Source organism: Balearica regulorum, chromosome 6 (genome assembly GCF_011004875.1).
Source record: "Balearica regulorum gibbericeps isolate bBalReg1 chromosome 6, bBalReg1.pri, whole genome shotgun sequence".
Taxonomy (NCBI): domain Eukaryota; kingdom Metazoa; phylum Chordata; class Aves; order Gruiformes; family Gruidae; genus Balearica; species Balearica regulorum.
Genome location: NC_046189.1, coordinates 34,864,286 through 34,880,360, shown reverse-complemented (window position 1 = coordinate 34,880,360; position 16,075 = coordinate 34,864,286). Strand labels below are relative to the sequence as shown.

The 16,075-nt window shown below is 39.5% G+C and overlaps 1 protein-coding gene across 7 annotated transcripts in view; it reads left to right on the top strand.

Moving 5' to 3' along the window:
• The window catches only part of NCKAP5 (NCK associated protein 5), a 395,279-nt gene that overhangs the window by 339,042 nt on the left and 40,162 nt on the right, over nucleotides 1-16,075 (top strand). For 5 of the 7 annotated variants that reach the window (XM_075757174.1, XM_075757171.1, XM_075757172.1 and 2 more), the window contains one exon: nucleotides 30-108. The exons of 1 other annotated variant lie outside the window; for it this stretch is intronic. In XM_075757174.1, coding sequence (XP_075613289.1) covers nucleotides 30-108 — 79 coding nt within the window. Of the gene's footprint in view, nucleotides 1-29; nucleotides 109-3,638; nucleotides 3,867-16,075 lie in introns of all 7 variants that reach the window. One more of the 7 variants, XR_012836176.1, reaches the window with a different exon arrangement.

The window sequence follows — 16,075 nt, the reverse complement described above, 5'->3', positions numbered from 1 at the left end:
CTTCACTTTTGTTGTTGTACTATGTACAGGCTGAAGTAGTCACAGAAAACCTGCAAGAAGAAGAAGAGGACACCATGACAAGGACTACATGTCAGAGTCATGTGATAGGTACAAAATTATGTTTTATACTGAATTTTATTGCTGTCTCAGTTCTTGGGAAAAAAACCACCATGTTTAATTCTCATTACTTTATTTCCTTGCCCACCTAATGTCAGCTTTAGCATTCATTTAGCCCTAGTCCTGGATAGCCAGATTTCACTGACTGTATAAAATATGAGTACCATACCATTACCAATTGTGGATCAATGCAATGCTTGACAGAAGGACTTTGGAATCTGGCTATGAAAGATCATTTCAGCCTCCAAAACTAGGGGGTTACATATGGCGGCTTAACCTGAGGGTGGTTGTCCATAATACTTTCAGTGGGAGTAGTACAGATACACTGTAACTGTGTCGTCTGTCCTTGAATTAGTAAAATTCTGAATAAAAGTCTGAATAGCAGAATAATTACTGTGATAAACTAAACAAAGTTTGTTGCATCCCAACAAAGAGGAAGTCAAGCAAAAACACGAAGAGGCCCCCATGGATGAACAAGGAGCTCCTGGGCAAAGTCAAACAAAAAAAACCACCCCTTACAGAGGGTGGAAGCAAGGGCAGGTAGCCTGGGAGAAATACAGAGAAACTGTCCGAGCAGCCAGGGATCAGGTTAGGAAAGCCAAAGCCCTGATAAAAATTAGTCTGGCCAGGCATGTCAAGGACAACAAGAAAAGCTTCTATAGGTATGTCAGTGATAAGAGGAGGACGAGGGAAAATGTGGGTCCCCTCTGAAATGAAACAGGTGACCTGGTTACCCAGGATATGTAGAAGGCTGAGGTACTCAATGACTTCTTTGCGTCAGTCTTCACTGGCAAATGCTTGAGCCACAGTGCCCAGGTCACAGAAGGCAGGGACTGGGAGAATGCAGAACCACCCACTGTAGGAGAAGATCAGGTTCAAGAAAATCTAAGGAACCTGAAGGTGCACAAGTCCATGGGACCTGATGAGATGCATCCGCAGTTCTTGAGGGATCTGGCGGGTGAAGTGGCCAGGCCACTCTCCATCGTATTTGAGAAGTCCTGGCAGTCCGGCGAAGTTCCTGCCGACTGGAAAAGGGGGAACATAACCCCCATTTTTAAGAAGGGTAAAAAGGAAGACCCAGGGAACTACAGGCCGGTCAGTCTCACCTCTGTGCCTGGCAAGATTATGGAGCAGACCCTCCTAGAGACTATGCTCAGGAACATGGAAAATAAGGAGGTGATTGGTGACAGCCAACATGGCTTCACTAGGGGCAAATCGTGCCTGACAAACTTGGTGGCCTTCTATGGTGGGGTTACAGCATTGGTGGATAAGGGAAGGGCAGCTGACACCATCTACCTGGACTTGTGCAAGGCATTTGACACTGTCCCGCACGACATCCTTGTCTCTAAATTGAAGAGACATGGATTCGATGGATGGACCACTTGGTGGATAAGGAGTTGGCTGGATGGTCGTACTCAAAGAGTTGTGATCAACGTCTCAATGTCCAAGTGGAGAACAGTGATAAGTGGCATTCCTCAGGGGTCGATACTGGGACCGGCGCTGTTCAACATCTTTGCCAGTGACATAGACAGTGGGATCGAGTGCACCCTCAGCAGGTTTGCCGATGACACCAAGCTGTGTGGTGTGGTCGACACGCTGGAGGGAAGGGATGCCATCCAGAGAGGGACCTTGACAGGCTGGAGAGGTGGGCCCATGTGAACCGCCTGAAGTTCAACAAGGCCAAGTGCAAGGTCCTGCACGTGCATCGGCGCAATCCCAAGCACGACTATAGGCTGGGCGAGGAATGGATTGAAAGCAGCCCTGAGGAGAAGGACTTGGGGGTATTGATTGATGAGAAGCTCAACATGAGCTGGCAGTGTGCACTTGCAGCCCAGAAAGCCAACTGTGTCCTGGGCTGCATCAAAAGAGGTGTGACCAGCAGGTCGAGGGAGGGGATCCTGCCCCTCTGCTCCGCTCTTGTGAGACCCCACCTGCAGTACTGCGTCCAGCTCTGGGGGCCCCAGTACAGGAGAGACGTGGAGCTGTTGGAGTGAGTCCAGAGGAGGGCCACGAAGCTGATCAGGGGGCTGGAGCACCTCTCCTATGAGGACAGGCTGAGAGAGTTGGGATTCTTCAGCCTGGGGAAAAGGCAGCTCCAGGGAGATCTAATTGCAGCTTACCAGTATCTGAAGGGGCCTACAGGAAAGATGGAGAGGGACTGTTTATGAGGGAGTGTAGTGACAGGACAAGGGGTAATGGGTTCAAGCTGAAGGAGGGTCAATTTAGATTAGATGTTAGAGAGAAATTCTTCCCTGTGAGGGTGGTGAAGCACGGGAACAGGTTTCCCAGAGAAGCTGTGGATGCCCCATCCCTGGAAGTGTTTAAGACCAGGCTGGATGAGGCTTTGAGCAATGTGGTCTGGTGGACGGTGTCCCTGCCCGCAGCAGGGGGGTTGGAACTAGATGATCTTTGAGGTCTCTTCCAACCCAAACCATTCTATGAATCTATGATTCTAAACCAGGAGGAGCAGCAAACCAGGTCTGTGCAGAAGACCTTAAAACTGTTACTGAAAATAAAGTTGCCTTTGCTTTACGCTTTTCAGGAGGGTAGCACCATCCACCCTGCTTCTTCATTGGCATGTACTAATTTTTAACTTCAGTACCTGTTATAATATCTAATAGGCAATGGAGGACAAAACAGAAGTCTGTCTGGGATCTGTATTAGAGCAATATGTCACCAATATAAGGAACTGACTCTCAACAAAAAAGATTCTCCTTTAGCAAGTTCCCTTTGCAGGCAGAGACTGCAGCAACAGGTAAAATCTGATTCAGTGTTTTCAGGACCCTGTAAGTGATTTTGCTAGCCAGAAGCTCTTTCATTTCACTAATACTGTCAACTCAGCAAGTGGGGCTGAACAGAGGTATCATGTCAAAACACATTCCTCTTTGGGGTAGCAGGAAAATGTTTACATGCTTTATTGACTTGTAGATCCTTTTCAGTCCCAAATTCAGCCAAATAAACTCTGGCTGTCTTACTTGCAGAAAAGATCGCTAAACTCTACCGTCACTAATAACCCAGCCATAACTTGGCTCCACTACAGCAACTAGATAACAAGAACTTTGAACAATGCAGTGTAAGACTCTGAGGGGATTCCGTGAATGGGTAGGCACTAGCCCTGAAAAGAAAATTACATGCTCCTCATTCTGTGAATAAAGGACTTACTTTCTGTTATTAGAAATTGCACAGTAGAGAATAACTCACTTAAGACTGTTCAGAATTATTTTTCCTTGGACTGAAATAATTGTTTTGCCTCCACCCCAAAATTCTCAAAACTTTTACTTTGAGTTGATGTGAAATGTTTGGGTTTAATTTTTTAATCCAGATACTGAACAAGAAAAACCAGCTATTTGCAGAGCTTTTTTTGAAAAGACTCCAGTTCTTCCTTGGTGTTCATCAGTGTAATTGGTGGTTGTGGCCAAGACCTAATTGCTACATGTTTTGATATATTACTTTGTTATTGGGTCCTGTAATATGTCATGCAGGTGGCTTTTAAGGGCATTAATATTTTGCTCCTCCCACAGGCACCAAATCTGAGCCTCTGACAGGACATAGTGGTTATGGAGCAGTTTGACTGACATTCCCCAAAGTCAGTCTTCAGTTGTGCCTTGGGCTCATGAGGCCCTCTCAGTTAGCTGGGAGAGGTCATCGCTGTGGGTCCAACCCTCCTGTGCACCAGAGTCCTTTTTTTGCAAAGAAGAGACCTTTTTCCTTCACATTTTTCAGGGCTGATGACATGGATAAACTGACAGGTAGGTCTGTGGCCCAGGTCTATACAAGTTCACAGTATGTACTGCTACAGAGATGTCAGGCAGTGCTGCCCTTGGGGAAATTCCTGTAGCCTGTACAAAGACCTTTCCATCATCTGAATTACACAAATTACAAAAGCGTCTTCTTGTCCCTAGACAATGCTATCTCTTAAAGGCTCAACACAGGATGCCAGCTATCCCTGTTTGCCTTGTCAAACCATCTAGAATAACTGAAGGAGTTTGCTCTGAGGATCTAGTTGTTAATGTCAGGAAACTCCTTGATGATGGGAGACATTATGCGCAATATGTGGTGTTGGCACAGTAAAAATAATAGAAGTCTAAGGAAATTTGTTAACATTAGCACAGTGGGTCCTAATGCCAAATGTGCCGGTTATTACTTATGTCAGCAGGACAAGCCCAAGCCTGGGAAATTAGAAGCACGGATCTAAGTGCATTTCCTGAATACTCCTAAATCAGGATCTTGCTGTGTTTTATACCACTCTTATCCGGCTGTGTTTTATCTTATATTGGTAGTTTTGCTGCTGTATGTCCTCATTGCTCTTTGTGAATAGCAAGCTTTCCTAGGTCTCGTTCAGATTCTTTTACCAAATTCCTTGATAGACGTTCTGGCATTTTTCTGATATAAAGGTTTTCATAGAAAGATACTGTTGTTTTTCAAGACTGAAACTCTATGCAGCTTTAAGAAACTTCCATTTGGAACATTTCCCATATCAACTTGCGATTTATAGTCAGAACCATACACAAGGAAGAACTTGTGGATATTTAAAGAACTTAGTATAGAGAATTACCTGAGATGTGAGAGCCAAATTCGGCTTGCTTTGTTATCAAGTCTTAAGCTTCTGGTTATCAGAAGCAGAAGGGAATAATACAGGAAGGATGGCTCGGAAAATGCTATGCCTCACTGCCATCAAGCGCATGGTAGTGAGCCAGGCCCTTAATCTGATCAAAGAGGGCAGTTGTTCAGTCCCCTGAGCAGTTCATGTCCTGGTGGAGGCATTTGGTCTGTTGTTTTCATGGAACAGTTTCACAGTGTTGGGAGTTCTTCCAGAACAGCCACATCTTTGAAATCTTGAAAATTTCAGTGGGCTGTAAATTAATTTCTTGAGGCATTCTTTACCATCATAAACAGTTGTTTTAAGAAAACGAAGTTCGCTGTGGTTTTGTAGCTATACTTTAATGGGTTTATTTCACTAGTTTTGATCTAAATTGTTAACAAAATAGAGCTGAATGTATAGAAGATGTAGAAAAGCTGTGATTAAGCAGGGAAGATGTTCTTTACTGTGGTAAAGAAATAATAGGAAAAACACATGTTGCTGTAGTTGTCACTGTAAGATACCTAAATTGACATCACTTCTGCTCCATTAGCTAATAAACAAGATACATATAACTGAACAGTCTTCAAGGTTGGTATCATGTAAGACAATGCTGGTTCATCACTTTCTAATAATGAGGTACTCCTGGGTGTGTTAAACAAAAAATGTGTAAAATGCCAGGTGCTAGGTTTTTAATTTATTGTCAGTTGGTGATCTAAACAAATTTAAGTATTTTGCTGACTCCCTGGATTTGCTAAATTGAAAGAATACAAGAATGCACAGTAATATAAAATCTCCCTTCTAGTATACCTGTGTCTCAGGAACACATGATTCCACATGAAGCAGTCACTTATATTGTGCTATATTGTACTTAAATGTACATTTAGAACATTTTTAAATTTTTTAAAACAAAAATATGTTATACCCTGGATGCTTTTGCTGTACGGTCAGTGAGGATGCCAAGTGTGGCCCTGGCAGCACAGATGCTACCTGTGCTTCCATTTCCCACAGACAGGAGACCTAAGAATCCAGGAGTATCCCTTTCAGGTCCACTCATCTTCAGAGCTCCTTCCTTAAGCCCTTTGCAATAAAGTGATAAAGTGGGAAATGCCAAGTACCTAATAAGAGGAAGGACATGATAAAAAGATTGACTTTCCCGTCATGTCATGAGAGATTCCCCGTCTCAGACAGGTACGGCAGGGTCTCCAAATATTCTTATAGAAAAAAAAATTCCTTTATTGAATGCAAAGACGATGTGTTAAGTTCCTGACAGTATTGTTCCCATGTAAACATAAAAAAGCCTTCATTTTACAAAGAAAAGGAATTCTGTTTCCCCCAAGGGAGTAGAAATGTCAGTGTTTGTCTTGAATTTCCTCATTGTCACAATGGCCAAAAAAATTACAAAATGGTTACAAATGAAACCTTTACATAGAGAAGTTAATAAGTGGACATCTTGAGAAGAAAAAAGCATTTACGAGAAAGTCTAAAGTTTCATATTTAAAGTAGTTTTTTGAATTAGCAGCCACTCCTGGAAAAGTGTGATTGTGTTAATTATAATGTATTAAGAGTTTTCATTGATGAACAGCTTCAAGGGAAAAACCAAAAATCCATGGCACAAGAAAACAAATGCTAATTACTGAATAATTCACTCTTGCAGACAACTTCACATGAGAGTGCTATGGTATACAGTAAGTAACAGTCATACCAAAGACAGTTTCCTTGATTATAGTATTTATCTGTTAGGGCTAAAATATGGGCTCCTTAAAGGACAAAAAATATTTTTGGCTATACAGGTCCCTACCCAAATTAAAAGTTTCTTGACCTTGTTTTCTTTTAAGGAATATATACCTGTAATGAAGAAAAAAGTTAGTCATAATTCATCATATCATTCTTCAGTACTGATCTAAACCTATGCTGAGGCTGAAGGAGGAAATTGAGTGTGCCATTTTCTCAAACATCGATACGTTGGTGATTTACCAAACCCGGTGTTTGAAAGCCGCATAATAATTTCTCTGGATCCAGTTTCCTTTTCTCTTTGTCACCCCTAATGGGTGACAAATTCGCTAGAGAAGTGAGTCAATGTTGAATATGATCAGGGTGTTGTTGGTACTATCTGCTCCACTGGAAGCACAAGATACTACATACTTGTAGTTGTAAGGGGAGTTTACTCTTTGAGGCAGGCTGGAGTTAGAATCCACAGTAGACAGATTCACAGGTCTTGGAAAGAAATTATCTAACTGTGGCATTGACCCATATTGTTTGTTTGGAGGATTTCAGGTGAAATTCAGAGCCAGGCAAAGATTATGAAGATAAATGTAGTCAGAATTTTTGAAACTTTGAAGAAAGACTTGGGTCTAATTTTTGTCAAATTTTCATCAGAGGTCCAGGTCAGTTGCTCAAAATTGATTCATCTAACATTAAATGGGAACCTTGTAGATACTGGCATTTCTATAATACAGAGAAAATGCCTGCAGATTCTTAAAAGGGTTTTGAAAAGTCTCTAGCTAGATAGAGGGTTGGGCTTCCACGCTATCAAAGCAACATTAGAAGTACATTGTAGACTTTGCTGCTTTATGCTAGAACAAAAACATACACTGAGGTCAAGGGATTCTTTTGTAGCTCTGCTGTAGCCCAGCGCTCAATTCTATTAAAGTTCTTGATAATCACCTGCCTTATAGCAGGCTTTATCATCTTTTTTTCTACTTTCCAAGAACAACCTTGCAGAAGGATTTTGCAGTTTAGTTTAAAGGCAGTCTGGTCAGAAAAAGGAAGGTCTGTGTTTTAAGCAACTTTTTGGAGATTTGTCTTCTTTAGAGCACATTTGATTGAATCCCTTAGATGCCTAATGTTCTAGAAAGGAAGTGTGGTTGATATTTTATATGTTGTGTTGTGATTTAAAGCCCACCCCTTTAAGCTTTATATGCAGCAAAGTGATCAAACTACGTATTCAGTAGAAACCAGGAATGCCCTTCACAGCAAATTTTATACATAAGATGCAACTTAAAAGTTTTAGATAAGTAGCAACTTGATAGCAATTTAACAGGTATACTGATAGCAAATGCAGGGCATGTAACATGTCATAGATGTAAGTGGGTTTGACTTAAAATGAAATGTCAGCATTATAATTATTTGTATTGAGGTATCAAAATACTAAAGATTATAGCCTTATCTGTGTATTCTGATATTGTTTTATTGAGCACCCAGTAGCCATACTATGAAACTATATATATGATAATAAAAAAACACACTTCATAAGCTGACTTTTCTATGAGGAGAAGGGCCTGCATTCTTTCTAGTACCCCAGGTAAATTTGTTTGACTCCTCTTTTCTTTCTGGTTCTTCTGTATGGTTTTACCACATATATACCCATTTACTGCCAAGATATTATTTTCTCACCTTTCCCCTCATGTTTGTTCACCTGCATCGTTTAGAACCGGTGGTTACTCTTTACTGCTTGTGTGGTGCCCCAGTATTGCTTGTTATCTGACTCCTCACAAATCTAGACCATGATACAGAGCCTGCCTTTTTGTTTCCATACCAATACCATTTCTAATCAACAGATCCTTGCTCCAGTGTCATCTACCTTTTTTCTCTTGGTTTCTTTCTGAAATCTACATCTGATGAACTAAAAAAGTATGTTTCAGATTTTATTTCTGAATGTGCCATTTAGTGTACATACTCATGATGCCTAATTATAAGTTATCCAATTGCCTCTTCCAAAGTTTGATGAAAACAATAGCAGTTCATCTGCTTGTTTAATAAGCTTGCGCCAAGCTTCCAGGAAGAGAAGAAAAAATACTGGACACCCCCCTCTGCCAATCAAAAGACTTGGTTTTATCCACCATTATGTAAACTACTAAAACTTTGGGTATTTTTACTGGAGTAAATAGCTATTGAATTCATATTTTCTCATTCTTGGGGAATGGAAATAGATGTGAAGGGAACAAGCCTGATTAATATGGTAAATACATTAAGTCTGACATGCATCATCCTAAAACATGTCCATTAAGCCTGACATATTTGAGCAAAAACATTTACATTAAAGAACCCTCAAAACCTGGAGACAGATTAGGTGAGGTCTGTAATGAATTACTGAGATAAATGTAACAGAGTAACTGACAGAGGAAAGATGGTGAACAAATTGATCTGCATTACAGCCTGTGCATTCAGTAAAGAAAGGTGATCCACATCAGTGTGGAGAGGCAAAAGGATAATCCAGAAGTTGCTTAAAGGTCAGGCAAATCCTTGGACACCTCTAATGCATTTAATGAAGAACAATATTCAACTGATAAAATGTCTTCTGACCACAGAAGAAATCCTTTCTTGTCATGAAGTCTCAATGCCTGAGAAAACAACTTATCACTGTCAGTGTTAATTCCTTTCATCAGGCCATTGATAGAAGCTGAGAAGAACCATTTAGCAATCACCTTATCAATGATATAGCAGTTGAGTCATTCATTTATACAGGATCAGATATAGGAAAAATGTTTGGTTTATCTTCCCCAACACCACCCAGTAAAGCTGTGGAGTACCTAGAAGTCTCTACATGTGAGGTTGCTGTCTGTAAAAGTCATCAAACAAAACCAGTTACACCAAATCCGTTTCCAGCCTGGGTCTGTCTGTTCCTATTTTGAATCTGCATGCTCAAAAATGTTATCTTTTGATACAAGGTATTAGTTTTTTCATTAATCCCCCTATATATATCCCCCATATCGTACTTGTAGCAATGGTACAAGTATGTGTGCATTTATTTGTACATCGGTAACAAAGACAATTTCTAAAGCCCTGTGTGCATGTGGAAGCTGAGAGGTAGGTGTTAAATCTGTAGGTGCTGACTGTATTGCTTTCGTACGCATGCTTCCTCGGCTGGAGCTTTGACATGGGACTTCAGCGTAACAGGCAGCTTAACAGCATGCTCACTTGCTATATCTAACCAGCTTGGATGTTAATCCAAAGGACTAGGTTCCCAACTGCTAAAACAATGATGAATTCATAAATACTAAAATAAGCTGCTTGCCTCTAGCAACATCAGGATCCAAACTTGTTCGTTAAAAAAAAAAAAACAACCCAAAACCCACAAAAAAGCCTCAAAACCTAGTGCTATAAGGGGCCTGGAAGATATGAGGGAGACCCTCACAACGTCCTTATCTATCATGGTCTCACTGTCCTCAGGATACTTCAGACAAGGAGGCATGTGTGAAAGTGCACAAACAGAACTGAGCTGGGTGGGTAAAAACCAGTTATATTTGTACTTTCACTCACCTAAATGCCTCTGTGAGTTCCTCAAAGTTTGTGTCATTTCATGCTTCCATCTAATATCTCCAAAGCGTTTACATTTTAATGCAATTATCTTCATATTCTGATCCTTCAACACCATTGAAATGACTGTGTCTGTGATTTACTTACTTTTCGGAACCAGAGTAGCTAAAATGTGGCATCACTGAGGGGAAATCTTGTTTAATAACCAGTAGGCATTGCAAAAACAACTGACACTCTTGTGTGTAGAAACATACCCCTAGAAGCGCATAGGTGGGAAGTCTTCCTGCTCAGGGACTTTATTGGTTGAGTTTCAAATATTTTCAAGGATATTGTTCTAAATCTGTCCATGACCAATGCACCAATAAGCTGCAGTATTCATGTTACTGAAGATGTGGTGTGGTCATGCTGTTGAGTGGCCTTCCAGGGCGGTGTGAAGCAGCATTCTGCAGTGCCTCATTTACCATCCTAGGACTTGGTCATCAGAAACAACTCATACTGGTGCTTAAAGCTGATTAAGTATCCTCCTCCTTCTGCTGAGTTGCTCTGCATCTTTTCAGTGGAATGTTATTAGCATGTGTTTTTCATATGAGTGAGAAGGTGAACAGGCTACTCTGCAGAATGGAGAGGAACAGTATTATGTGGGTTTGGGCCACTAGAAATGGAATGAATCGTGTCTGCTGTACTGTGTTCTTGACTCGTTTGGCATTTGGGTATTTCTTGAGGGATTAATTTTGAAATGATGGTCTGAAGGAGTCTATGATAATAGAGTGAAACTTTCTGTGTATTTTTCTAATTGTTACTTACGTTCCTTTGAGATGACGGAGAACCTTGACAATGTGAATAATAAGAAACTACCATCCATTAGTGTCTTCTAATTTATGTCAGTTTACCTTCTTCACAGTCTGGCAAAGACAAATCATTTCTTTGTGCTTTAAAAGATAGTACACATAACACTTGTCTAATTGCCAATTCTTCTGCAGCACTGCTACAGCCTACTGTCTAGCTTGTCTTCCTTCTGTGGAGAGAATTAATATTTTGGATCAACACTTCCTTATTAGCCACAATGATTTGCTGTTAATTTCCTTCTTTGTCATTACATTTATTCACCCAGAAATACCAAATTTTATCACTAGAACAAGAAGTGTGGCTTTTTTATACATTATATATAGGATATGGTCTAATTATTATTCAAGATATTGAGAGTCTGCTGGTCTCGTTCAGGCTTAAAATGTCAATTAAACAGGATGGCCGGGTTCTTCAACTCTGAAGTTAATGCTGCTATGTTGATTTACACTACTTTACGGTCTGGTCCAATCTGTGTTCAGTTTTATCACTCAAACCAGGACTGTGCCTGATTATCATACTTACTACAGAATAGTGCATGCCAACATTCTCTATAACAGTATGAGTCCCTCTGTTTGAAACTTCTCGACTTTACATGGCTTTTGCTTCTGGCTAGGACCTTCTGTAGATGTGTGTATGGAGCTTCAGTCATGCATTTCCTATTAACTCTAATTCATATACCTGAAGTAGAACTGAGCAAACTGAAAAGCATTTTGAATGTGTTGAGTTATTTTAAACGTTTGTTTCAACTGTGCTCACATGGACTTTGTGCTCCTTTTCTACAATGACATCTAGCAGAATTTTTATGAAAAAGACATTTTCACCTGAATTATCAATTCTTTTTGAGCTGTACAGGCATATGCCTTTCAAAATTCTCACTCTGAGAATAGGATGTCTATTCCCAATTTTGTAGTTGTCTTTGCCATTTTTAATTGGGTTTAATTGTCTTCAGTCAGAGACTTGAACTGTTGACATGTGATTATGCAACTAGCCAACTAGCCATCATAGCATATCATAGAGAAACAGGGTCTTAAAAAAAATCACTGTAATAGAGAAATAATACATATATAATTAGTGCCTTGGTTTTAATACTAGGTGAACTTGAGAATTTCTCGGTGTTTGAACAATCCACTGTGAGGAAAAGGAAAAGAAATCAACAAATAAGTTTACAATGAATGATTTCCCTACTTGCTGTGTTTAACATGCAAAGAGATCCAGTATGTTGTTTCAAAATGGTCATTCTAACGGTGTTTTTGAAACAGCATGTAATGTTGCATACACTTTTTTTTGCAAAAAATAGACTTCTGAAAAAAATCTCTGTTCATTCTTCTGGCTTTAAATCACAATGGTTTATTACCAACTTCCATGCAGTTTATTTCCCAGTGATTCAGCTCGTTTGGAGGAGCTGAACTGGAATACTGAAATGGAAGGATTATAGTTCACCTAAAAGTTACTCAAAGCTCTCTGTGCTCATTCTGTTAATGAGTTTTCACTTCTTTAATTAAGAAATAAAATCAGTCTGTTTCAGGTGTGCATGCATATTTGTAACTGTTTATTAGTAGTACCCTTAACTAAAGCCATCTGCAGGGCAGAACTGAAAATAAATTATATTTAAAGCTTCATTTAATATTAATATGGCTTTAATTTCAGTCTTTTTTTGTACTAATAAACAAAAAGCAGTGATGTTACTAAAATAAATACAGTATTTTCTCCTGTGCATTTGCAAAACCCAGAGCTTCCTGTGTACTTATAAATAGGTCTGTGTCTACCAGAGACAGCATTTATGCTTAAAGCACTATCACTAGTCTTATCTGTTGGGAATAGAAAATCAAAGACAATATCTCTATGTGAGTGAAACCAAACTCCAATTTATAAGACAGTTGCTTAAGAGTAAGTAAATCAGTGGTTCCATCCCATTATCCTTGTATGCTTCAAATGCGCTACTCAGTGAACAGAAACCCTCAGTGGAACAGCCAAATACCAGCAGCAAATGTTCCCTTGGGCGCTGTTTGCAGCCCAGGTATCTGGGATGCCAAGTGTGACCTCTTCTCTTTTGTAACTGCGGTCTAATGCAGTTATTCCCAAACTAAAACAAGCTACCTCTAATGATACTAGCAAAAATAACAGCCTTAATTCTTTGTGCAAATATTTTGCAACTTGCTATTAAAAAAGCTAGAGTAAAGGTATTTCTACAGAAACATTATTAATTCAAGTGATTGCAGGTTGGTTATATACTGGTTGCCAAACTCCTAGGTTCTTTATCCTTGTGATATCACTGTTTAACAGAGAGGTGTGATTAGCTCTGTGTTTTAATATGAAGAGAGAAAGAGATAGGCCTGTGGTTACATGGAAAAGGCATGGCTGCGGCAGCCCTTAGCTAGCACCTGAGTAAATAATAAACCCTCCTTTCATGGGCTTTGCTACATACAGGTACAATTTCAGAGAGCTGGGATAGGTCTTTTCTGTTAGAGAAAGGCAAATGAAGGGAAGCATCCATCTACACCTTGAATGAGCAATCCCCAGTAAGATGTTCCCTAGACAGTGCAGTTGTTATCTCCCAACCTTTACATTTTAGGGTACCAAGGGAAAAAGAAGGCTATTCTTTGTCAGTGAAAAAGCCTGGAAGAGCCACATTTCTACATTGCAGCAGATCTGTTGCTTACCTTGGATTCACACCTTGCATCAGATGTGAGGACTTCTCTTTCTTCTCAGCTGTTAGTCATCTATAAGGATTTCTTAAAGATAGTTGGAAATCTGTAAGACTGATTGGCAAGTGCAGCCATATAACCAAGAGGGGGACACACATACAGCCAAAAAAGAAGAGAAGTGGCTCCCCAAAGTATTTCTAGGCTGGCCTCATTACCAGCCAGGCTGCAGCTGGAGTGCGTTTGATTACCTTTTACACAGAGCTTAAAGTTGCTCTTTGCATTAATTGTAAGTCACAATGTTTCTTTTCCAGTAGAACTAAAGTTGTATCTATTTCTAATATCCTGTCTCCTGGGAACAGTGAGCAGATTTTTAGAAAGAAATTATAATACAGAGAGATCATTTCAGATGTCATTGGTTGTGGGACTTTCCTAGATGGAAGCTGCATGTAGACCTTTGTATTTAATAGACACTGAGAGATGTGGAGCAGAAAATTCCAAGAATTATCCAAGTTCTTTTTCTAACTCATGTGAAGTTTTGTTCTCAGTTCCAAGTAGTTTGCCACCATTCTTTCTAGCATGCAAGGGATCTAAATCCCTAGAGGGGGATGGGAAGTACTTATTGATGAAAAAAATAACCCATAGATAACTTCCAAATTGGAGAACAAGATTATTAATACTCACTATCAATTAAAACTAATGTTTTGACTTAGTAGTAGAATTGTGGGACTGGAATTAAAATGAGGCAGCAATTATCTGTTTCAACTCATAAAATACATTTCAAAGATGGGATTGTGGTCATGGAAAACTGTGAAGACAACTGTCAAACTATTGGACAAATGACATATTGAAGTTGGTGTGTTTTGCAAAAAAAAAAAAAGCTTGACTAGGAAGAAGCAATAGAACACTAAATAAGTCATAAAGTCTGTATTTATTGTGTTTGATATTTTTATTGTACTAATAAATAAGCATAAATTGTAATCCCAGATTCAAGCAGCCACAAATGAAGTTCACTCATAGATCCATCATTTGAAAATACACTGCACAGTCCTCCTGCCATTTACCCTTCCTTAGGATACATTAGAAATAATTCCATTTGCCCAGTGCAGTCCCCATGGGAGTATCCAGGCTGTGAAAACTTGTGTCTTTTCTGGTGTTACCTAGGACAGCCTTTGGGGTTTTTTCATTTTGTGTACTGGTTATACTTCAGATCTAGATAGAAAACAATAATGCATTCATCTTTGACTAATTGGATCAAATTACGGTGTAAACCCAGAAGGAATAATCTACTTAAAATTGACATTGATTTGGCAGAAATACATTCATTTTTTTGTGGTTGCTTTAGCATTGCAGATGAAGGGAAGGATGTGCAAATAAAGAGATCTGTTTTGCCATCTGTAGTTTAAGTTCTTCCTGCCAATGCCACATGTAGCTTAAAGATGTTTATTAACTGATAAAGCAATTTTTCGGAGACCTATTTACATTTGAAATATTATTCTGAAAAAAAGAAAAAAGTATTAATAATTTGGTATGTTTCAAAATACTAGAAAAATTATACTCCCTTTGTGTTTCAGAAAACAACTACATGTTCTGTGGTTCCCTGTGTCAGCTTTGTAGAAAGTCTTGAACTTTCTAATGCAAAGACAGGTAATTTGTTAGAATTTGTGTATTTTGTTACTGATGGGAATTATGCCCTTTCATTTTAGTGTCCTTGAAGAAAGCCCATTCATTCAGTGTTACATCTCTCTCAAAGCCTTCTTTCAAGGCTGAAGTGAATCTGTATGTCTGAAAACAGCTTGCTAGAAATTTCCCAGTGAAACTGTTCTTGATACAGAGCTATTTTTGACTGATTTTTTTTTTTCCTGAAAATATCTGCTTTCTGTGGAAAATTCTGGTGGTTACTCAAAGGTTTCAGCTGAAATTTGTGTCAATCATGTGCAGTTTTGTAGGCCAAAACTTGAAAATTTATGTGAGGAAGATCTCAAACCAGCTGTAGTGGTGAGCACCCGGGAGAATTCCACATTTTTCATGAGGTGGGATGCTTATTTGAAAGAAAATATGTCCCTGTGCTCCTGCCATTATACATAGAAAGCCTGATGTAAGCAGAACTACCTGTGATCTTTTTGACCTGCGGTGCAGTTGTCCTCTTTGTTGCTGTTTATTTTAAATGTTAGGATAGATTAGACATCAGAGTTAAGTAACATACACACTTCTGTAATTTTGCTACCTCCAAACAGACACTGTTAGTTTGTGTCAGTCATCTGAAGTAGATACAATGGCTCTTAGTAGTAATTGCATCTGGTACCCATCCGAATATTTCATTAGTAACATCAAGGTTCTATCTGACAGGGAAGGGTGAGGTTATTGAGCTGCTTCAGAACGTCCTCAAGCAGCACTGAGAGGTGGCTGCCTTCTGTCAGTCATGGCACAAGTTGGTAGAGTGGCAAAACTCAAGTCCTTCCCTGTATGCCCACATCCAGAAATGTCTCCCCTTACTATGTTTAATTCAAAGTGGGTAAATTGCCTGACCATTTTGAATGACATTATATATGCACATAAGACAATATACCTGCTTAATAGAATTGCTGATTGATGCCTTATTTCAGCTCGGTGGGTAAAATTTTGGATCTTG